We start from the raw sequence: 25,166 nt of genomic DNA, 5'->3' as shown, positions 1-25,166 counted from the left end.
ATACTTGTATTTAGAGAGCTAGATAGCAACTGTAACTAGCAAGATAGATATACTTGTATTTAGAGAGCTAGATAGCAACACACTAACAAGCAAGATAGATATACTTGTCTTTAGAATGCTAGATAGCAACACACTAAGTAGCAAGATAGATTTGAGTGCCAGATAGCAACATACTAACTAAGATAGATATACTTGTATTTAGAGAGCTAGATAGCAACACACTAACAAGCAAGATAGATATACTTGTCTTTAGAATGCTAGATAGCAACACACTAAGTAGCAAGATAGATTTGAGTGCCAGATAGCAACATACTAACTAAGATAGATATACTTGTATTTAGAGTGCTAGATAGCAACACACTTAGTAGCAAGATAGATTTGAGTGCTAGATAGCAACATACTAAGATAGATATACTTGTATTTAGTGTGCTAGATAGCAACACACTAACTAGCAAGACAGATATGAGTGCTAGATAGCAACACACTAACTAGCAATATTGATATACTTGTATTTAGAGTGCTAAATATCAACTCCAACTAGCAAGATAGATATACTTGTATTTAGAGTGCTAGATAGCAACACACCAAGTAGCAAGATAGATATGAGTGCTAGATAGCAACACTAACTAGCAAGATAGATATATTTGTAAAGTGCTAGATAGCAAGAAAGGCTCACTATCAAGATAGATAGACAAGACAGACAGACAGACAGACAGACAGACCGACCAACCACAAGTGTTATCTATCCAACTTTTTTCTTAGATATACAGAGCAGGCATTATGTTAGAATATTTCAGTTCAAATTTTTTAATGTGTTCAAGTACTTAATGGTTATTAAGCCAAGCCGTCCTAGTCTGTTATGTTGATCTGTGCTCATCTCAGACAGGGTTGTCTCCAAATGAAGTGAAGTTGAATGTGAAGGTGATGACGTCTAGACAGATGGACGAAGAGCATAATGCGGTTAACACTGAGTTAGCCACAAAGAAGCATGCACCGTGTGTCATCTCAGCTGGTAATCTGTCAAAGGGAGCACACGATAACCCTGCCCCCCAAATGACTACCCCCAATGCTCCGTCCGAGACCCCTGTAGTGATAGGAGATGTAATCTGAAACACTTGGGTGGAGTCAGGCTCGAGGGCGAATGCACTGTGATACCAAAAGGCTCAGGGAAAGAAGGGGTAATTATGCTATTCTAAACAAGTCTCATGAATGTACATGCTTTAAAAATCTCTTTAGGAACTTGTGACTGACTTGAATAAGGAATTGGTCTGCTTGCTAATGTTTGGATCTGACACACAAACGGCAGTTTTGGCTCATTTGATCAATAATCCTCTTGCTTTGAAGGAGTTGTGTTCGGTGCAGAGGCACTTTCTCTGCAACATCAGTTTAGCTCCTTCTCTATTAAAAGCTTTTAAGCTCATAAACGCTTGACTAAGTGGTCTGGAGAGAGCCCAGTTGCCAAGGCAACAGCTCAGTCTGCCGCTTTCAGTCCCCAGAGGAGTCGTATTTCACATGCAGATTTTCTGCCTGCCCGACCCACTTTGTTGGCTTTCAGCTAAAAGCTTTTTGCTGCATACTGACAGAGACAAAAGAGTAGAGGAGAAGGGGATGGGTTTGGCTAGAAGAGGAGGGCCTTCGCGGGCTGTTGCCAGGGTAACTTGACATCATGCTGACGAACTTCCCCTTTTAAAAGCTTTTAAAGCGATTGCTCCAGCCCTCCAGGTTCCATTTTGAGGCCTCTTAACTATAAGCATGGGGGGAAGGGCAGCAGAGGCCTGTCTCTCGCACACACAAGCACATGCTTGAGAAAGCAAAGTAAGGCCAGGAAATCAGACTGCACTGAGAAAGAACCAAGCTTAAATCATAAACCCGAACGAAAGGTACACGGTCTGTAGATAAAATGGCCTCCGAGGACCTCTGCTTTAGTTACACTGTGCCGGGCTCCAACGAGAAGCACAGGAGGGCTCGTAACTGGACGGACTCCGAGATGAAAGCTCTTGTGTACATCTGGGAAGAGTATGTGACAGAGCTAAAGAAAGCTAAGCGCAATGCTAAGATCTACGAGACCATGGCTAAGCAACTTTACGAATTAACTGGGGAACAGCGACACAGAGAGGAGATCAAGATGAAGATTACCAACATGACCTTCCAATTCAGGCAAGTATCTATCTATCTATCTATCTATCTATCTATCTATCTATCTATCTGTCTGTCTGTCTGTCTGTCTGTCTGTCTGTCTGTCTGTCTGTCTGTCTGTCTGTCTGTCTGTCTGTCTATCTATCTATCTATCTATCTATCTATCTATCTATCTATCTATCTATCTATCTATCTATCTATCTATCTATCTATCTATCTGTCTGTCTATCTGTCTGTCTATCTATGAATACTTTTCAATAACCTTATCACTACATAAGTGGTAATTTTATACGTCTTTCAAAGCTCCCTATTGGCTGTGATGCGGATGCACGCATTTAACGCATGCGCAGTACAGTTTTTAATCTCGCATGCTGTTTGTTCAGGACAGAAAAACCGAGCTGCATATTTACTGATTACGTAAATGACGTCACGCGCACTCGCGCAGCACCCACCGCAGCCTGTTTTCAGTTTCTATTATCATTCATCTCTTTTCGGTTTAGTCCCTTTAGTTTCTATTATTAGAAACCATTTTAAAACAAGCAGTGTAGGCTACCAGCTACACAAGTCGATTCAAACAGCAGCAAAGGACATAAAACAGAATCAAACACTTCCCAGAACCAAGATGATACAAAAGCCACGTGGATCACTTTTGTTGTCACATCCATAGTGGTGGATGAACGTTCTTTTATTTACCCAAAGTGTGTGTACACAATATATCATATATGTACACAAATATCTGAGAGTAAATACACGTTTTAGTTTGTGGACTATGTGGCTGTTAAGTGAGTAACATTACAGTTCATATTTCCAGTTTGGCAGCTAAATGTTATTAAATATTAGAGAATGTGATTGTATTTATAACAGTTTATGATTATAAACACGCTTTTTTTGTGTGTGTAGATCTGTAAAAACATTAAGCAAAAATGACAACCCTATAATTTATATTTTTTATATCCGTATCATAAAAGATTCTTGAAACAATTATTGATAAAAGTAGTTTAGAATAATTATTTGATTATTACTTATTCCTTTATGTATTTTAAATGTGATTTCTTTTAAGGAACCAACCTTTTAGGAACTTTATAAGGCATTTTAAGCAAAATTTTTTAATTAATATTATTATTACTGGGACATCCTTGTCAACTTTAAGGAATAACTTATGGTGCTATTTAAAATAAGTTGACTTTTATTTAGTTATATGAAGGATATAAATGATTCATATTCCATTAAACAAAACAGTAACAAACTGCAGAATACAGCTTTTAAATGCTTAGGTTTAATCAAAAGTTGTGAAAATAATTCATTCATTTTCTTTTCGGCTTAGTTTCTACTTTATTAATCAGGGGTCACCACAGTGGAATGAACCGCCAACTGATCCAGCTTATGTTTTACGCAGCGGATGCCCTTCCAGCATCCAATTTAGCACATTCAATTCACCTTTCTTTGGACTGTGGGACAAACTGGAGCACCCGGAGGAAATTCACACGAACACGGGGGAGAACATGCAAACTCCACACAGAAATGCCAACTGACCCAGCCGGGGCTCAAACCTTCTTGCTGTGAGGCGATCGTGCTACTTTCTGCACTACCGTTACACAATTTTTTGTGTGCAGCTTAATGTAGCAGTCTACCATTTCTGATCTCTTAAGCTATAGTTTATTATAATAGATGCTTATACATTATAAAACAGTGTGCATAAATACTTTAACATCACCCTTTTTTAACAGGAAGCTGAAGTACACAGCAAATGGTGGGAGTTCTACACCTGATTGGCCGTACTACAAATCTATTGAAAGGATTTTGTCAAAGGTGCCAGATCATGGCCATATGAGCCCACCAAACCTCTCATCGTCTGGCCCCTCGACCTCTCAGCACGACCCTGCTGTGCCCCAGTCTGCTCCACCAAGCGGGTTTTTGCCAGAGTACACTGGATCCTCAGAGGAGAGAGATATGAATGATGAGGAAGACGGCCTGACAGACAACTCTGCAAGTTCTTTTGAGACCAGGTAACATGTTTGATCACTTCACAGAACAATGAAAATGAAAGCGTACTCAATATTTATTCAGCCTGAAGTGGTTTCAAACCTTTTTGAGTTTCTTTTTTTCTGTTGAACACAAGTGAAGTTACTTTGAAAAATTTTAGAAACCTTTAACTATTGATTTCCATAGTATGAAAAACAAATACTATAGAAGTCAATGGTTACTGGTTTTTAGCATTTTTCAAAATAACTTATTTTGAGTTATTTAGAAAAATGCTAAAAGCTTGTTACCTTTGACTTCCATTGTATTTGTTTTTCATACCATGGAAGTCAATAGTAACCGGTTTTCAGCATTTTTCAAAATAACTTCTTTTGCGTTCAAAAAAAAAAAAATGCTGAAAAACATTAACCATTGACTTTCATAGGGTTTGTTTTTCATACTATTGTATTCAATGGTTACAGATTTTCAACATTTTTCAAAATAACTTCTTTTGCGTTCAATAGAAGAATCTTTAAAAAAAGTTATTTAGGAAAAATGCTGAAAACCTGTAACTATTGACTTTTACAATATTTGTTTTTCATACTATGAAAGACAATGGTTACAGGTTTTCAGCACTTTTCAAAATAACTTCTTTTGCGTTCAACAGAAGAAAAAATCTTTAAAAAATAAGTTATTTCAAAAAATGCTGAAAACCAGTAACCATTGACTTCCATTGTATTGGTTTTTCATATGGAAGTCAATGGTTACAGATTTTAGCAGTTTTCATATTAACTCCTTTTGCATTCAACAGAAGAAAGAAATCTTTTTAAAAAAAGTTATTTAGAAAAATGCTAAAAAAACGGTAACCATTGACTTCCATGGTATTTGTTTTTAATACTATGGAAGTCAATGGTTACGCATTTTTGAAAATAACTTCTTTTGCATTCAACAGAAGAAGGAAATCATTTAAAAAAAAGTAATTTAGAAAAATGCTGAAAACCTGTAACCACTGATTTCTATAGTATGTGCTTATCATAATAAGGAAGTCAATGGTTACAGGTTTTCAGCATTTTTTAAAATAACTTCTTTTGCGTTCAACAGAATAAAAAAATCTTTAAAAAAAGTTATTTAGGAAAAGGCCTCAAACCTGTAACCCTTGTCTTCCATAGTATTTGTTTTTTTACACTATGGAAGTCAATGGTTACAGGTTTTCAGCATTTTTCAAAAGAACTTCTCATGTGTGTTCAACAGAAGAAAGGAATCTTTGAAAAATAAGTCATTTATAAAAATGCTGAAAACCTGTAACGATTGGCATTCATAGTTTTTATTTTTCATACTATGGAAGGTTACAAGTTTTCCAGCACTTTTCTAAATACATTTTTTAAGGATTTTTCTGCTGTTAAACGCAAAATAAGTTATTTTGAAAAATGCTGAAAACCAGTAACTATTGACTTCTATAGTATTAGTTTTTCATACTATGAAAGCCAGTGGTTACAGTTTTCTAACATTTCTCAAAATAGCTTATTTTGTGTTCTACGGATGAAAGAAACTCAAACATGTTTGTAACAAGTGAAGGGTGAGTAAATGGTAACTAATTTTTCAGTTTTGGGTGAACTATCCCTTTAACTTCATGCCTGTCCGTTTACAGGTCACAGCCACATAAGCGGAGAAGGCTTTCGCATGTGTCACTACGGCGAAAGAAGCTGCGTGTCCTGGATGCAATGCTGAAGGAACAACGCAGGATTAGCCATGCTGTCGAAGAGGCATGTCATGAAGTTCGCCGCGTTATGCATCAGCAGAACTTCCTGCAAGTGCAGAGCCTCCAGCTTCAGGAGCGAATGATGAACCTCTTGGAAAAAATGATTCCAGCACAATCTGCTCCTTCTTGGCCAAACCCAGCTTCTGCTAAGGGTTTAGGAACACCCACGCCTGAGTGACAAGAACTCAAAGATAAGGACCTTTGCAGAGGAAGTGTTGCCATGTTATCCAAGTATAAAAGCTGTAACCAACTAGTTAGCGGTATATTACTGACATATTTAAGCGCTGTTAAGTTTTCTATGATGAATATCCAAAATATGTGGCAGATGTAACCCACACAAGCACATTTTTGAACAAATGAGTAGTTATCCACATTGATTTAATCTGACTTGAAATATATTTCTTTGTGCATTAGAACTTAAAAAAGGATCGTAATGTGACACTAAAAGTGTGTCTAAATCAATGTGTTAGTCTCAGATCCAGGTGAACTTCAACAGAAATTGCACATCATTCATGGTTGAGAGACATCTGACAGATTTCAGATCTCTTTTAAGACATTCTGTAAGAGGATGCAGTGTTGAAGTAAACAGCAGAAGGACTGAGGTCAGGTCAGCTAAGGCTGACAGATAATGCCGAATGGTTGGTGATAATGGAAACTGGATTAAGTTGACAAGGATTCAAAATGGAAGAGGACAATGTTTGTTTAGTTAATGCCATTAGTTCAATGTTTACGGTACACTGTTAAAGCATATAGCACAATTTAACATGTTACGGAATGCGATTGTTTTGGTTGATGTTTATATGATTATGGGTCAACAACATGACAGTCATGTTTAGCTTAGATCTGTTAGAATATACCCAAATATAGAAAATAAATCAACACTTAGTTTGTGTTATATTTATGTTATAGATATATTTTTTAACATTTATTTTTCAAGAATTGGAGAATATTTTTTCTCTATCTATCTATCTATCTATCTATCTATCTATCTATCTATCTATCTATCTATCTATCTATCTATCTATCTATCTATCTATCTATCTATCTGTCTGTCTGTCTGTCTGTCTGTCTGTCTGTCTGTCTGTCTGTCTGTCTGTCTGTCTGTCTGTCTGTCTGTCTGTCTGTCTATCTATCTATCTATCTATAAAAAGAAAGCACCAGAAGGACAGAGCTGTCAGGTCAGCTAAGGACAGATTATGTCAAATGTTTGGTAATAATGGAAATTTAATGGAATATACAGTGCTCAGCATAATTGAGAATTGAGTAAACCACATTTTGACAAATATTCCAAATGAATATTTGTATCCATTTTCAGTGAATATAGCCAATGTATTTTGATGCATTTAAGTAAAACAGATTTTTTAGACAGATATATTTATTAAACTAATATTTTAGTCACCAAACATATTTAGAAATTGAATGATAATACAATTAAATTCAAGAAAAATATTGCAAAAAAGAATTACAACCTACAAAATGTCAACTCAATTTTTACATTTTTTTTTGCTTCTCTTGATCTTTCCTCTTTTTAATTGTGTTTAATATTTTTCTATAACATATAAATTTGGGTGTACCTGTTTTTGGACCGTTATCGTAAGTTATTTTGTTAGATTAGCTCCAGATTTGGCTTCAGTACTGACTAATCTAATGTATACGCACACATATAATATTGTACAGCTTCCTATTAACATTATTAATTTAAAAGATAGATTTGTGAGGGGTGCACTTATATGCTGAGCACTGTAGGTATAAATCCATATTTGTCTGGCTAAAATAGCATAACTTATTCTTACTATTTCTTTATGCCTGTGCACAGAGAATGAGATCATTTTTACAAACCTGGCTCATGAATTATAAACTTTTAAAAATATTTTAGTTTTATCATTTCAGGACAGAAGATCGAGCCTGACTGGCACCCAAACATTATAATGGCTAATGCATCACCACATGCTCTTTTAATTCTTCTTAATGTGCAGACAAGATAGTTAATCCTTTCTGCCATGCTCAAACGTGCTTGTGCACGTGGTAATAAATAGCAATAAAAGGAGAACAAACATGATTTTTTAAAATTAATTAGAGGAAGCTGTATAATATTATATTGAATATAGTAAAAGAGAACAGTTATTTTACACAATATCCACATTAGATGAACAGGATTAAGAGCAAAACCCAAAAATTTATATTAAAAATTTTTGGCTTAGTCCCTTTATTAACTAATTGTCACCACAGCGGAATGAACTGCCAACTTATCCAGTATGTTTTTTTACACAGCAGATGCCCTTCCAGCTGCAACCCATCACTGGGAACCAAAAAGTTCAGTACTTAAAATAATAATAATAATTATAATAATAATGCAATAAAAATAGATAAAAAATCAAGTACTATGAAAGATTTCATCATATTTACTAAAGAAAGAAGCATTTTTCTTATTATCAATAATTCTAAGTGAATTAATGAATTGTTCTAAGTCTTTTTTTTATTTTAAGAAACCTGTTTGTAAAAGTAAAAATTTCGAGCAAGTATAAGAACAGACATTAGTTTCAACCACCCACTCTTTTCCTTCTCTCCGTCTGCGATGAACTGACCTGCTGTCAGTCGTCCTGAACGGTGCCTGTTGATAAGAGGAAAGGCGTTAGTGCTCATTGACCTGACTGGGTGTGGTGACATGAATAGTAAACGAAATTTTAAAAAATGCACTGCAGCCCTTAAGCTATACTCGAGTGTCAAATATGTGTCAAAGTACTGTATTTCAGGAAAAAAAACTGAATGTATCTTTGAGAGCGCAGTGTCCACGCAATACCTGCATACAGTTTTACAACTTAATACTTAATATGTCTAATGTTGTTTTTAACACATGGTCGTACTTACTGTCCCAAAATTCTCGTCTACTCTTGGGTGAACCCAATCAAAAGTACTAAAAATAGTAATAAACTGTAAACAATACCCTAAAACAGCATGATTTTAGCAACCGCCAATGAGAGCGCTGTAAATATTTGAATATCAAACATGATTGACGCGGGCTTTGACCAATGAGAGAGCTTGCTTCAGTTTGCAAACGTTACGCTGTCATAGCGACAGGGAGAATGACGCTTTGTATTCCCAACAATAGTGAATGGCAGTGGTTTAAGTGCGTCGCGCGAACGGAGTTCAGAAATAAACGATGAAAAACTTTGGGATTTAAAGGACTGCAGGTAAGCACCGGTGTATGTGTTAATTCTTAACGAATACGTCAAAGTTGAGAGAAAGAAGTGAGCGTGGAACTCAAGTTTGTTTACATGAATGAAAAGCTTGAATGAAAAGTGTTGGGCATGTGACATCTGAGAGCTGTTTGGATGGCGATACCTTTCTATCTTTCACTTGAAGAAATGTGATTAAGGCTACTTAAAATACCATAATATATTAACATTTTAATAACCTTTGTGTTTACTTGGGTTGTCTTGGTTTGACCAAAAATGTGGTGAATTTGTAACAATATTAAAACAATTCCTTAGAAGTGATTTCATAATAGTAATATTTGTGAGAATCATGTTATGTCACATAAATATTGGTTATGTATTATATGCAGTTGTTTACATGTAATGATATTTGTAAATATTAATTATAAATAAAGTATAAATGTGTGTGTGTGTGTGTATATGTATATATATATATATATATATATATATATATATATATATATATATATATATATATATATATATATATATATATGTATATATATGTATATATATGTATATATATATATATATATATATATATATATATATATATATATATATATATATACACACACACATACATATATATACCTATATATACATATATATACATACATATATATATACATATATATATATATATATATATATATATATATATATATATATATATATATATATATATATATATATATATATATATATATATATATATATAAATGGAGTTTATATGTGATCATATTTGTATATATAGAACGAAATAAGATAAAAAAAACTTTCTAGATATCTTAGGTATGGGTCTGAGTGAAATGTTAATCTTTCCTTCATTCTAGAAAGTTCAGATATTTTCTTCAACTTTTAAACAAAATGTATTTTCATTAATTCATAAAGTGATTGGTCAGAAACTCAGAATAATAAATGTTTTAATTTGTTGAGATTGTAAATCAGGCGTTTCCACCAAGTATTTCTTTCCCAAATCTTCTAAACTTTTTCTTTTTAAAAACGATAAAAATTTTTAATGTTTACTTTGTATGTTTACTTAGGCTATCATACGTTTTGACAAAATATGTGGTGAATTTTTAAAAATGTGAAAAGAATTGGTAAGAAGTGATTTTATCATAGTAATATTTATGAGAATATTGTTATGTCATTTTTATTTTTGGTTATGTATTTACATGCATTTAAATATGCAATGATATTTTAAAATAATTATAAATAAAGCATAAATATGCATATTTATATAAATAGCAAATAGCAATATCACAGTAATACATCATCACACTCTTTATATAATTCTATTAAAAGAAATAAGATAATATTTTTTATGGATTTATTAGGTATGGGTTTAAATGAAATGTAAATCTTTGATTATTCTAGAAAGGTCGGATATTTTTTTCAATTTTAAATAAATGTATTGTCCTTTATTAATAAAGTGACAATTGGTTAGAATAATAAATGTTTCAATTTGTTAAGATTCTAAACCAGGGGTTTCCATCAAGTATTACAAATTTTCTGAATATAAAGCAACTGATATTTTTTATTGCTGTCAGATGTTTTTTTTTAAATATTTTGTGCAACATTTTTTTAATAATTACCATGAGTGGTTTACACAATTAAAGAAAAATTATCTTTACCCAAGCAAATAACAATAATTTACATAGTATTCTTATAGAATTTGTATATATTCTTATATAGTTTGCATAAATATAAAAATAAAAATAGTCATTTTTTTAACACAGTTTTTACCGATTCTACTCCAAATAATAGAAATATAAGAAGCCAGGTGTGGTGCTCTTTTAGAGCAATCTTTAATGTCTAGTGTGGGTTTTTCATGTCTCTGTTATCACTGTGTCTATGTTTGCTTTCATAATATCTACTCAAACAAATGAAAAGTCTCATCTTTTAACCTTTGTCACTTTTCTCCCCTTAGGTCTGACCCTTAGCAGCACAGCAAGATGATCTTCCCTGGATAGAATTTTATCTTAACGAAACTACTATACAAGTAGAAAATTCTACTATTACCAGGATCAGAGTGAGAGTTGTCAAGCAACCTGACTCAACAATGAGGCTTTTGGACCGTCCCATCAGCCCGGCGGTCCGCAGGGTGGAAATGGAGCGTGGCAGAGCTGGCTATGGATTCACCATTGCCGGTCAAGCACCATGTGTTCTCAGAGGAATAATAAAAGGGAGTCCGGCGCACAGTGTAGGACTACTACCTGGGGATCGTGTCTTGCGTGTAAATGACACAGATGTGTCTGAATCATCACATGATGTTGTGGTGAAGTTGATCGGTACTTCATCAAAGTCACTGTGTTTGCTAGTCACATCAGGTGATCGACCACCCATGGCCTGCTGCTCCAGTGACGAGGAACTGGGTTGTCAGAATAAGAGTAAACGTCCGTGGCTCAATCCTGGAATAAAGGACCCTTTCCCAGGTAAACTTGATGGCAGGGATTTGAAGGAACCAATTCTTCAGTCGGTTGGAAGTTTTGATACCGTCTTTGAGATCTCAGATCAGGGTACCATGACCCCACATCAGGAGAAGCAGAAAAAACAAAGACCTTTGTCTGAACCAGATGTGTCTTACTGGTTGCAGCAGCAGCAGAGATCCAAAGGGAATGTCGATATTCTTTCACAGGATGAAACATCTCGAGTAGTGAGTGAGGATTCTGTGTTTTCAGACCTTCAGAGTCAGAATGACCTTGCATCTGACTCCAGCATCCTGAACGTTGCAATGATTGTCGGATACATTAATTCCATGGAACTGGAGCTAGTAACGTCACAAACTGAGGAGGATGCATTGCAGGTCATCCGGCAATGCATTAGTAAGATTGGTATTGAGCAGAAGACTCATTCGCTGGTCTTAATGAAGGTTAAATGCAACTGTGTTCAACTTTGCGATGACCGAGATGTTGTTCTTGCATCTTACCCAGCAGAAAACCTGGCTCTTTGCGTAATTTGCACAGAAGACAGCAGGTTCTTTGGCCTTGTCTCGATTGATTCAACCAAAAATATAGACACCGGGAGGCAGACAAGTACCTTGAAGACATTATGTCATGTTTTTTTCATAGACCCAGAGCTTTATGAACACAAGGAGCACCAAAGCATCATCGGACACTTTGGGATTCCCTGCACCCCAGATCCAGACACTCAAAGCTGTTTGGAGTTTCCTCAAACCCCCCACTCCATTTCACACTTCATATCCGTCCTCTATGCAGACATGGGAGATTACATTGAAAAACTAAGACTTAAACTTGACAGTGAGAATCCTGACGAAGGATCCCAAAATGCACGCAACAGCGGCAGTGGCAGCGGCAGTGATAGCGGGATTGGAAATGCTTCACCAGAGGAAAGAGACAGTCTCATTGGTCAGTGGAGCTTCACATCTCCAAACATTTGCAATCCACCACCACCATATTATTCCCAGCACAGGAATAGTACATTCCTCAAACCAGAGTGCAGATGCCTTCTTTCTGAGCCACTAACAGGATCCGCTCAACCTGCGACTCCATCAGGTGTCCCAGCCGGGGCGGACGGTTCAGCGTTTACTCCTGTTCCTCTCAGTAAGCAATCTAACTTGCCTCCAAAACAAAGAGCTGGTCAACGAAGACCTTCCATTGGCTTAAAGGCTCGCTGGCAGAAATCTCGCCCCAACAGCATTGAGTGCTTAGTGGAAGGGGACAACGATGATCCCAAAAGTAAATGCAGTACCCTTCCACCTGCAATGGAGCAAATCCCTACTCTGAGATACAAACCTTTAGAACATACTCAGAAAATAAACTTCACCCCGCAGCTTGAGCTGACATCCAGGTTCTTCAGCAGTGCAGCTAAGCAGAAGGATGGAGAAAACAAGGTCAGAAAGAAAATCTCTTATGACTTCATTTCTGAATCTGAACTGGTATTTAGGTGTCGATACATGGACTTTTAGTTTTCGATTGCAGGTTTAATATTTTGGGCTGTAGTGGGTCTGTGCAGGCATATTTTACTCATAGTTTTTAGGTGAAAATTTAAGTGTCTAAAAGACATTTAAAAGACATCTAAACATAGATTTCCTTGCTAAACAAGGTTAAATTTGGGCTTCAATTGAATAGACATCTATGAATAGCCTGAAACTAAACTAGTCATTTTAGATTTACTCTTAGACATCTACTAGATTGACAGCCCAAATTTGGCCTTGTTTTAGCCAAACTGTCTATGTTAAGATGTCTAATAGATGTATATTAAGCACAAAATTGCTTGGTAAATTGTTCAATATCCCCTCCTCCCAAACCCCCATCAATGCTAGGGTGTTTCTAGGTGTTTGCTGGAATGTTGCTAGGTGTTTAGTGTAATAGCATTAACTTTAAGTATGAGTATTAGTAATTATGATGCTTGCCTTAGTAAAAACTAAATAGCTTTAAAATACAGTACAATTATCTTTTTATTTATGCATTTATTTTTAGCTTTTATCCAGTTTTGTTTTGGAAAAATCTACTTGATTTACTTCTAGTTAAGTATATGTTAGCATTGTAATGTCAATCAAAAAGACAATCTTTAGCTGTCAGTCACGAGGTCAGTGTTAAGGCAGGTTTATTGCCACCATGCTAAGTTAAAGGGCTTAATACAATGAGCCACAGAACAGATGGTGCTGGAAGTATCAGGCACAGCAGATGGAGCTATTGGGTTGATTAGTGCAGTTCAATATGATTACACCGGATGGATCAGCTTTAGCTTTGTTAACAATGTTGGGAGTCACCTAGCAACAATTTGTCAGCCATGTAATGGAACAGAAGAATATTATTTGAGATGAGTTATTGCTGGGTCATCTGTCTCTCACTGACATGTTTAGCTCTCCAGATTTAATTTTGAAGCCTCGTTTTGTATAATTTTTTTTTGAAAAGTAATCATTTTAGATAGAAAGCATAATTGCTAAATTAAATTGAAATGTTAATAATGTATCTTTTAATCAATTATAATGTCAGTGGTGTGATAGTGGTAAAAATTGTAAAATATGTGGCAAGGCTCCCTTATTTTTGTGTCAAATTAGATGTACAAAAATGATTTTATTTACGCAGAAAATAGGGTTGCTCCGATCAGGATTTTTGCAGCCCATGCAGAATACCAATTCCTTGTCATGGTGATCGACCAATACCAAGTACCAATTCTGATGCTTTAAGCTTTGTAATGCATAAATAAACCAAATTTTTATTCCAAGTATGGTATTTAAGTTGAGATCTTGCCTTACCTCGAAGAATAAATTAAAGATGTTGCATAAAATTCCCTAAACAGATCTATAATAACTTAGTGTGGACATGTAATGGTCAGAAGCAGCTTTACAGAAAAAGTATAGATAAAACAGAAAAATCACTAATAAAGCCATTAGGAAATAATTCAACATGTTTCAATGAATTTTGGAGTGCAAATTTGATGCATAAGAAGTTAAAATGCAAACCTATAAATCCATTGCTTCTCAACTAAATGGAAATAGGTCCATAAACTACTGTTTATTACAATAAGTATATTACAATAAGTTATATTTTTAAATGTTAAAAACTATTTTTTAGTTTAATATTTTCAGCCAGGTTAAATGAACTTGCAATATTGTTGAAAACAAAGAACTTTCAGTATGTAAAAATATTTCAGTTCTTATATGTCCTCAGCTTGTAAATCAACAATTGTGAACGGTTCATGAAATGAGCCAGAATAGCGAGTACCGATCGAGTCATAAAATGTCATTATCGGCCAATGCCAATCTCTGGCCAATTGATCAGGGATGCGTTTTTCAGACAATGACGTAACTTGTGGCTGAACTACCATAGTACGATGCATCGTTTGGGAAAAGAACGATGTAGTGGCGAGTGTTTCCCAAAACCCATAGTTTCTCAGTTGCAGATCCATCGTTTAAATTAAGTTAGTTACAAAGTAAAACGCCTAATGATGCTCTAACGGGGTGGCAACAACTTCTTTAGAGAAGAACCTCATAATTTCTTTGTGCAAATTATATTATTTTACAGGCACACACATTTAGCAATATTGATTTTATGTAAAAACATGCACTAGTTTTTCCATATTGAAATATATGTCAAAGGCACATATAGGGGCTATGTTTCCTTAATAAATATTTTTGAGAACATTACATATTTTATTCTAAAACATAAAATCACTTACAAAAGCTAGCACAAATTCTAATATCATATGTGAATTGTATAAATAAATAAATAATGAGGCTATTTATTAAGAAATGAAATTTAATATTTATTATTTATTAGGAAATTAAAAAAAATCCTACTTTAACAATAATATTAATAATACTAATGATGATGATGATGATGATGATAACTTAAAAGCATTAACGTGTGCTATGTTTTTTTTTTGTTTTCACAAGCTTTGGAGACGTAACAAATCCTGCTTTTAAATAATAGGTCACCTATGGCTTTCGTCATGAGGCTGTGTTCAAAATGACATCAATGTTTTCAAAGTGCACTGCAAAGGGAGCTCAATTGTAAACATGAAGTTCGCTAAAACTGAACTGTAAAAGTAGTTTGAAAGCAAATTACACCTAAGAGTGACGACTTTTTAAAAAAATAATTCCGAGATTAATTGTCAGAATGTTATAAAGGAATAAGGCATAGGGGGGATAACTGGGAATAGAACACAGCCAGTAATATGTTTCTAACTACAGCTCCAGCGGTGTAGTTGCAAGCATACAAGCTTGCGACGCAGTTTACGAATGTTCATTGGAACGATAGATTTAGGAAACGCCAAATCAACGATGTTTGTAACAACGTTACTTGCTGCAACCTTAATTGTCTAACAATGGTTTTCAGAAACGCGCCCCAGAGCATCCTTTTTAGGAAACATAACAAATACCCATGCCTAATGTTTCAAATAGCTTTTGCGAAAATACAATATCAAAATATGGTTTAAATATTGTTTCATTGTCATTCAGTGCAAAAATAATTGTGAGAAACATAAATAATACACATTCTTCCAATTACTTAATGTTAATTACTTAACTTAACTTAATTACTTAAATACTAACTAAATATTATATCTTAATATTATTGTCTTCTTCTCATTATTATTTGTATTATTTTCTTAAATTCAACATTTATTTAGTGTGACCTGAAATGAGAAAATAACAATATTTACACATATTTGAAGTCAGAATTATTAGCCCCCCTGTTTATTTTTTTTTTCAATTTCAGTTTTCTAAACATAATACGGTAGTTTTAATAACTCATTTCTAATAACTGATTTATTTTATCTTTGCCATGATGAAAGTAAATAATATGTGACTAGATATTTTTCAAGACACTTCTGTTTAGCTTAAAGTGACATTTAAAGGCTTAACTAGGTTAATTAGGTTAACTAGGCAGGCTAGGGTTATTAGGCATGATGGTTTGTTCTGTAGACTATCGAAAAAAACATATAGCTTAAAGGGGCTAAAAATTTTTACCTTAAATTTTTTTTCAAAAAATTAAAACCTGCTTTTATTCTAGGCTAAATAAAACAAATAAGACTTTCTCCAGAAGAAAAATTATTATCAGACATACTGTGAAAATGTTCTTGCTCTGTTAAACATTATTTGGGAAAGATTTAAAAAAGAAAGAAAAAATTCAAAGGGGGTTTGATAATTCTGCACAATTTATACACAATAATAATGCACAATTTCTTAGGAAGAAATGCCATTGTATTGTAGGGCAGATTAGTTATGACTAAAATGTTATTCAGATTACTTATGGCATGTATATTAGCTGTAATTAACTCTGCTTAATCTCTTCTCAGGGATCTTTATTTTGGGCTCTCACAAGGGGACGCTCTTCTGTTCGAAGACCGTCAGGTCCCGCTAAACGACTCAGTCTGGCTCATTCACTTAATGATCTTGAGGTAAGATTATAGCACCTTCCTCTTTGCCTCCAATGCACACACATAATGCAGTTAAATCACAGTTTTTTCCAAGTTTTATATCTGATGCAGAGCAGAAGCCGCACATGTCTGATCATGAAAAAAGAGATATAGGTATGTGTAGTTGTTTAGTTGTCAGTAAACGGACAGTCAGTCAGTCTGTATTAAACTGTAGTCATATTTTTTATTCCTCCTCTTTTCACACGTGATACTTTTTTTCTTTTCTCTCTAAATACACAAAGTGGCCTTTGTGAGTTTCCATTATTCTCAAGCACAGTCGTGTTTTTCAATAGACAAGGATAACCATGAAACTATTATAAACATGTGACATTCTGCATGACAGTAATGGTACCATTAGTATCCTCACTCAAATGTGCAGAATCCTTTATGTGTCTGGGTAGTCTTCAACCCCCACTACACTCTTTTTACTGATGTGCTGTACTAATTTAAAAATGTGTTTACCCACATAGATGTCGTGTTCAATACTTTTGTCCTTGCTGCATATGTGTAAAAAGTTTGTTTGTTACTTAGTATACACGCAGTGTTTCCTCTAGGATTTTTTCCAGCCGTGGCGCAGGCCTTTTACACAAATCTACCAACTACCTGTGGTGTAGAGCTGCTCCATTATGGGAAAATCATAATCACGATTATTTTGGTCATAATTGTAATCACGATTGTTCAAAACGATTATCAGTTGAAGTCAAAATTATTTGTGCTCCTGTGAAGTTTTTTTTTATATATAAATATTTCCCTGATGTTTAACAGATTTAGCAATTTTTCACAGCATTTACTATAATATTTTTTTCTTCCAGAGAAAGTGTTATTTAATTTATTTTAGCTAGAATAAAAGCTGGTTTAAATATTTTTAAACCTATTTAAAGGTCAATATTATTAGCCCCCTTAGTGTTGCTAATAATTCAGGAGAGCTTATAATTCTGACGTCAACTGCATGCAGTTATTTTCCTCCCTGTAAATAAGGAAAGGGAAATAAATACTATTGAATAAAAATTTGAAACAAACTGTTCTTTAAGCATCTTCACTGTAAGAATAAAACTTTAGCTACAAAAGTCCTTCAGTCAAGAGCAGAGAGGGATTTTCTCCTTTTGTTGTTTGATTAATAATGATAAAAACCAAGTTACAAATTGCGTTGCAAAAACAGCAGGAATATTGCGCGCTGTCACTTCATTGGTTTCTCTTTCACACGTCTTTTGATTCTCAACTCATTTGATTATTACACAAATGAGGGTTAATATGAATAATCACTAAACACCGCTTTTTGACAAATATTTGACCATTAAAGCGCTCACATTAAGATGACATTAGATGTGTGTGCCCTGCTCGGCTAGTGTGCGAATGAGACCGAATGCTGAATGCTGCGGCATGCGGTCTCATTTGCGCTTTTAAAAACATGATTCGAACCATGAATGATGTGCATCCCACGCTGCAAAAGTTACATCACAGTACATGCTTTTAGTCATTTTCTTGTGAAACTGAGCTTTGCAGAGCAACAAATGTGTACATCTGGAAAGAGGGCGGTATATGACGAAATAATCTTTTTATCTCGATTAATGATTTTCATAATCATTAGAAGCCGAAATCGAAATTGTTGCTAGGTTGAATTCTACTCTATGCACTCCATAGATTAAGATTGATGAGTACAATTTATACCTTTAAATATTATGTTGTGGACGCTAATGGAGTCACATGGGTTTTAACCTAGCGAATTTCTTGAGGTTTGAAGCTGGAAAAGGTTTGTCGCCTCTCCAAGTGAGGAATCTGAGAGGAGTAGGATTTCCCTTTGGCTTTTCCTGGAACTCAAGGCAGCCTTTTTCATGGACCCAATGCTCCTCTGGTGGTCAGGCAGACTGGAAAGTGTGGTTATGAGAACATCAGTCATGCTGGTGCTCAACAGGAGAACAAGAGCGAGAGGGAGGGCATGTGAAATAGAGAGGTTTGTTTGGTTGGAAAATGCTTGGTCTAAGCATGTTGCCAGATAACATCTAAATGAAGGCCCATTCAGCAAATGTACTTTAATGTAGCTTTTGCGAAGTAGAAAGATCAACAAAACAGAGAACAATGCATAATTGTTGTTTTCTTATTTCTCTCTTGTTCAGTCTAACCTCAGCCATTGTAAATTTGCTTAAACAATCCCTTCTGTACACTAATAGAATGCAAATTCACAGTTTGACGCAACTCTGTGCCAGATCTGTATGTCCTGATATCAGCAATAGAGGAAGTAAACTTTAGGACACCATGAAAGTTTGTGTTTTATGAAGTAAATGAGAGGCATCCTTCATGATGGCCGGGAGTTTGGAGCGCATCCACCTTTCAGACAGCCCTTCTCTTAGCACTAAATCTGAGCCAGGCATCTTGATTAAGCCGTAGAGTGTTTTGGCAGCTCTTGATGCCGTTTCCAGCACACAACCGCACAGAAGATCACTGCTGCCACTGCTGATTAAAAAAGTGTGTTGTAGAATCCTGCGCACAAAGAGGTTGTGAAACTCCACTGCACACTTTTTAGCAGGCTTGTATTCTGTTGAAGATGGTCCCAAGTTTGGACTTCATCATCAAAACTAATATCAAACCCTTATGGACGCAACTGTGTGTTGATGTCGTTGATAGTTTTATAGCATGTAGTAGATTTATTTCCCATGCGATTGGGGATTTACACCTGATTTACAACAGCTGTAGGTTTGCTTGTATTGATAAAATTTTGGTGCTGTGGAAGTTCCATACGATGTTGACGGTTTATACTCCGAAATACTTTAGGCAGATAAATAACTTACAGAATATACACGTATATATGATACCTAAATGAGGACAGTTGTAGTTGATGTTTTTGTTTGATATTGGACAACCCCTGCTCGGTAACTTCAATCTTTTTTATTTTTATTTAACTGTTCTATTTTTAATACTTTATTTCACTTAAATGTGGACATTTTACCAAATTCAACATCAAATGGAGTCGCAAGGATTTTAAACAACTCATATTTGTGCTTTGTCCATCATCACATTGGCAGTATCTTAGGCTGTAAGTGCATTGCATAATGTTTTCATCAATTCTCCGGTTATAAAGTTGATTGTGGCTATGAGGCCATTTAGTTTTCATGTCTCTAGATGCATTTGGCTAAAATCTTATGTGATAAAAAGATGAATGCTGGTTGGCTAAGGCCAGGCAAGTTTGTTTATATAGCACATTTCATACACAGTGGCAATTCAAAGTGCTTTACATAAACAGGAATAAATAAGACAAGTATAAATAAAATAGAAACAAATAATACAAAAACATGAAAACAGCATAAAGACAGTTTTTCCATATTTTAAAACATCATATTTTCTCATTTTACATTGGGACTTTTCTGTTCTGGTGATCACCCTCCCTCTGTTGACCTTAGAGAAGGGGTGACAAATGCTATGCATTTTTGCTGCTCCTTAAATTCATAATATTATTAGCATTTACAGATGTAGTGTTTTATGTGTTATGAAAGCCTGTACTTATTCTTACAACATATTCTTTATCATTTCATAAATGGTTTATGCATTTTATTACATATAAAAAATGTAAAGGTCGAGTAAGGTTATAAAGTTTAGTCATCACAAGTTTTTTTTAATGTTCTTCATTGATTTCATATTCGTAAACAGACATAAAGAGTGACCATCATTTATGAAAAACAAGGAAATATAAGGTTTTATATCTGGAAATCACAAATCTATTTTGTATATATTTGAAGAAACCCAGCTGGTACACTTTACTATGCTGAAATGTAAAGTTTTATTTCTCATAACTAGTGTCAGACAGAATCTGCGGACATTTTTTACTATTTCTGTGCAGAATTAAAAAAAAAATCAGCAGATTTATGCGGAATGATTTTGTGAGTATCGTAACTAAAAACTTTATATGACATAAAAAATTATAGCTTTTTAAACTTTTATTTGATGTTTACAATGCAAATCCAATTAGATCCACTTATTTGGTAAACTAAGCAAGTCTCATATAATAAATCTACTAAAAAACAGAAAATATTACTTTACAAACTGTATTCTAAATAAATCATATGAACATTTTCATATTAGTCAATAATATTACCGAAATTAATTTAATAACTGAATAAATACAAATTTACACACATTTACACAAGTAAATGAATAGACTTAATGATGGGCTAAAAATGAGCAGATTTCTACGTATTGATCACTAATGGAGTAATATTTATTTTTCTATTATTTTTGCAAGGGAATTTCTATCAGCATGCTGCATGTGGTCACATTCTCAAGTTTTCATAACTTCATGAGGAATGCATGCAAATGCAAATTTCATGCAGAATATTATTTTTCTCTGCAGATTTAGAAACTGATTGAAGTGCACGTTGCACTGACAAACAAAAAGCTACTTAGTTTGAAACTAGGACTGCACAATAGGCTGGTTTATGATTCTGATGGTATGATAACCTTGGAAAAAAACATCACGGTTTCACAATATTCGAATAAAAATATATTCTAAAATATATTCTTTTTAAATGTTTGGGTAAAAAAAAAAAAAATCCTATTTAAACACAATATATTTTCTTTTTTAGAAACATTTTAAGTATTTTGAAACAATAAACATGTCACGCTGAGTAATTTAAATGAGTCACTGACTTGCTGTTTTCATTAGTTCCAAAAACACTGATTTCTTTACAATTTCAAATGGCATTTTTTTATATCTTTGCTGCTTTTGTCCTAAAAAAAAAAAAAAAAAATCTTAAATACCATAGGAAAGTTATAGCAGAACATTTTGACTGTTTTGGATTATTCCAAACTGGGGTGTACCTTGAAAACGGTTATTGTCCCATGCTTACACAATAATATCGTTTCCGCATAGATATGGCAACGTGCACACCTGCAATAGCCACCGCAAAGGTATGTAATGTTGAGTGTGAATTATAGTCGACTAGGAGCAGAAAAATTGTATTTAATCACTCTATTTATATGGAATTTATATGATTTATGCAAAAAAAAAAGTCTTATTTCACGTACCCCACTGCGGATCATTTAGCTTGTTTTAAGAAAAATCTCTTAATTGTGGCTTATTTCTTCTAACACTGAAAACGAAATTTATTACAAACTAATTTTTGGATATTTGGACTAGAAACGAGACAAAAACAAAGTAAGAAAAGCATGTTTTGCATTGTGGTTATTTAATTGCTGTACCTGAATGCTATTAAACTCCCCAGAAAACCAAATCTAGCTATTCAAAATATCTTGTGAAACTGTATTTATATGCAATATTGCAAAAATGAAATATCACAATATCAGATTTTTCTAATATCGAGCAGCCCTATTTGAAACTGATTCACACATTACTGTACTATTGAGAAATAAGGAAACTTTTTTTTGCCCATGTACTTTGACAACATTTCGCTTGTGTGTCTGTGCCTTTACTGAACGATTAGCTCTGTCACCAACTGCTGCAAATCCAAGAATAAAAATTGCAAAGACCTTTTAAAGTGAAACTCTATTGTGAAACAAGGAATTCAGATTTTTTTTTTGCAGCCATTTAATTTAAGAGCATCTCCGAGAGAAGTGCCCAATTTCGGTTTGAGTAAGTAGCATGATTTTTAAACACCCACACAACTCTGAGCTCTGATCAAAACTTTCCCAAGTGAGAAAGTCATAAATTTAAAAGTCTCAAAAAATATATATATCTCAAGTCTCAAATCAACATGACATCACAGCGTTTTTGGGTAGGTCTGAGGGAGTCAGGGTTTATTACTAGAGGAGTCTTTGTGGGAGGAGGAATCTGTCTGAAGCACAGAGTGAAAGGAGACGGGAGGAGGGAAAAGGGACGGAGCGCAGGAGGGAAAGTCAGACAGGCTGAACGCAGGGACCGAGCTGGAACTCCAAAGACAGACACACTGACTTCAGCTTCATCCTGTGAACTCACAGAGCGTGTGGCTGAATGGACATGTTTATTTACACTGGGTGTCTACAGGAGCGCTGAGGACTAATAATACTCACGAATGGAGCCAACTTTAACTCTTCGCTCTTCTGTAAGTGCATGAGACCATCTTTTCTTTTAAAATGTTGGAATAGGTAGAAATTCACTGCCCGAAGTGTTTCCTTCATGCTTTGACAGGAGCTTGTGTGGTCTCACATTGGAATGTTTAACACAATGTGGAGTAACTGTTTTGGTCAATTGTTTTGTACTTATTAAAATTAAAGTAGTGGATGACTTCAGTGCAGGATTTCTCAACCGGACTCTTGTTTCTCAGCGTTCGTCTTTAGTACTGAAAGTGCTTTGTTAAATGTAGCTGTCAACACTTCTCTAAGTGTATTCACTTTCACACACCTTGCAGTCATTTCAAAATGCATGGTATGTTTTTGATGTGCAAAGGCCATTGCCTTATTTGTTGTTCTTTCTTTGCTTTGTGTATGAGTTTAGATGGTGACAATTATCTCTGAGGTCACCACGATGACTTAACATTCAAAAACGTACTCCCAGATGCGCAAAACATGTCTTCTCCTTTGACACAAGTCGGTACTTGGTTTCATTCTTCATGGATGAGTTCCTTTCCTGGTGTTTGTCTGTATTCCAGTGTGGTTTGACAGTTGCATTTCTGATTCTTTGAGCCGAGGCCACCTGTTCTGCTAAAGGGCGATGTTTTCTTTCTCTGGATGCATGGCCTCCTCGTGCTCCCACGTTTGGTAATTCTAAACCACAGGCTGTGTGATTATTCCTCTGTTCAACAGAAATGTTTCCTTTGACCTGATTTTACTTTAAAGGGCTATTCACACCAATGACGACAATGATAAAACTGTAAAGTTGAATAATTTGACATTAGCATCACAGATAAATAAGATGAAATGACTTTTATAACCTTTTGTGGGTAGCCAAAACATGGAAAGTCAATCTTGTTTTAAAGGGCTTGAGGATTTAAAGTGGCAGAAGATGCTTACTTGAAATGACCAGAAAAGTATCATCCCTTAGTGTAGATGAAAATAGTTATTTCTGTACAAATCATCTTTTTGAAAACAGCTCTTAAGAGATATTTTGTTAGATATGATGAGTCAGTAAGATTTTGTCTTTAGTTAGTAGATGAATGACAAATGCAAGTGTGGTCTGCTTTGTATAAGTGGTAACAAACCTTTTTACTTGAAGGTCTGCCACAATGCAGTTGTTATAATTAATAGCAGAATGAATAATTTTTACATTATTTAGCAAAGAGAACTAAATGCCTATTTACATTTCACACTGCATCAACAGATGCAAACAGACACTTGGTCTGGTTTTGTCCGGATCAGTGTATTACCACATTGGGATCAGTTGTAGCTTGTTTTTGCAGGTTGAACATGCTAAATTAGTGCTTGTTTGGTCATGGAATGTCTAAGATGTCCGCTTTTGTTGCCATCTGTCTGTGCAGCATGAATTGGGCTTTCCATTCTCCAAAGTGGATAATTTTGAAAATGCTGTTATCGCATTATAGTGTGGACAATGAAAGATACATATTTAATTAGTCATGTGAGACAGTCATGTCCAGCAGAATGTGTACTGTCATTTGTTTTGCTCGCATTCCAGTTGAATAGAATGATAATAAAGATAATGTCTCAATTATTTAGTACATACCAAAGTTCCTTTAAGGCAAGCCATTTCACCCGGTGGCCATCTTTGAAACGCCTCTCAGGCATTCTGTCTGAATAGGGAAATTCTCCAAAACTGTTTACCAAACTTACAATTACATTACATATTTGGAATCACCGATAAAATTAAACAACAACTGTCTCTTTAGTTTTGTTTCTAAATGTTTGAATCAAATGAGATCACGACACCAACCTCATTTATGGCCATTCTACACGATATCATCCTCTGGATAATGCTTCATCAGATCGCACTGACCTTCTGTAATTCACAACTAATAAGTAATTCACAACATGGTCTTGACTCCCAATGGCGAATCTCCTCCTGAAATGACAACGACTCTTTGTTTAAAAGTCTGTGGGCGTTTGAGTAGTTGCTGTCAAGTGATGTGCGTTTGACAGGATGGATTGCGTTCTTTTCATATGGATTAGAAAACCAAAAAAAATATTGTTTTTAAGTGTAGTTGGTTCATTTAAAAGTAGAGATTTCAATCTCGCCTGCATTTGTTCCAGTGCATATGTTCACCATGAAACTGCTGTAAAAACACACATCTGGCCAAAATCCCTCCCCCGGAGAAACGTCAGTCTATAGT

At 34.7% G+C, this 25,166-nt stretch overlaps 2 protein-coding genes across 12 annotated transcripts in view; both read left to right on the top strand.

Moving 5' to 3' along the window:
• Nucleotides 1-1,727: 1,727 nt before the first annotated feature.
• On the top strand, nt 1,728-6,760 carry msantd1 (Myb/SANT-like DNA-binding domain containing 1). 2 transcript variants are annotated; one of them, NM_001327848.1, is given in 3 exon segments: nt 1,728-2,157; nt 3,864-4,142; nt 5,744-6,760. In NM_001327848.1, coding segments are annotated over 3 exon segments (825 nt in total). In that variant the 5' UTR covers nt 1,728-1,900; the 3' UTR covers nt 6,033-6,760.
• A 2,182-nt stretch (nt 6,761-8,942) lies between these two features.
• Nucleotides 8,943-25,166, top strand: part of rgs12a (regulator of G protein signaling 12a) — a 69,144-nt gene continuing 52,920 nt past the window's right edge. For 6 of the 10 annotated variants that reach the window (XR_012383222.1, XR_012383221.1, XM_073908223.1 and 3 more), the window contains exons 1-3: nt 8,943-9,045; nt 11,003-12,925; nt 16,840-16,941. Coding sequence is in view for 8 of the 10 variants with exons in the window: in XM_073908223.1 (XP_073764324.1) it covers nt 11,135-12,925; nt 16,840-16,941 (1,893 nt within the window). In the remaining 2 variants the exon portion in view is untranslated. Of the gene's footprint in view, nt 9,046-11,002; nt 12,926-16,839; nt 16,942-22,805; nt 22,989-25,166 lie in introns of those variants that run through there. The other 4 variants (XM_073908232.1, XM_073908231.1, XM_073908230.1 and 1 more) reach the window with 1 other exon arrangement.

Source organism: Danio rerio, chromosome 7, assembly GCF_049306965.1.
Source record: "Danio rerio strain Tuebingen ecotype United States chromosome 7, GRCz12tu, whole genome shotgun sequence".
In the NCBI taxonomy this organism is placed as follows: Eukaryota; Metazoa; Chordata; class Actinopteri; order Cypriniformes; family Danionidae; genus Danio; species Danio rerio.
This window is presented reverse-complemented; position numbering and strand designations above follow the sequence as displayed.

Bases quoted from the DNA above. Each gene is read 5' to 3' on its own strand.
- msantd1 (XM_073907181.1), top strand. From the start codon at position 3,496: ATGAACCGCCAACTGATCCAGCTTATGTTTTACGCAGCGGATGCCCTT. The intron at 3,696-3,863 runs GTGAGGCGATCG...CTTTTTTAACAG, and splicing joins GGGGCTCAAACCTTCTTGCT to GAAGCTGAAGTACACAGCAA. The intron at 4,143-5,743 runs GTAACATGTTTG...GTCCGTTTACAG, and splicing joins GCAAGTTCTTTTGAGACCAG to GTCACAGCCACATAAGCGGA.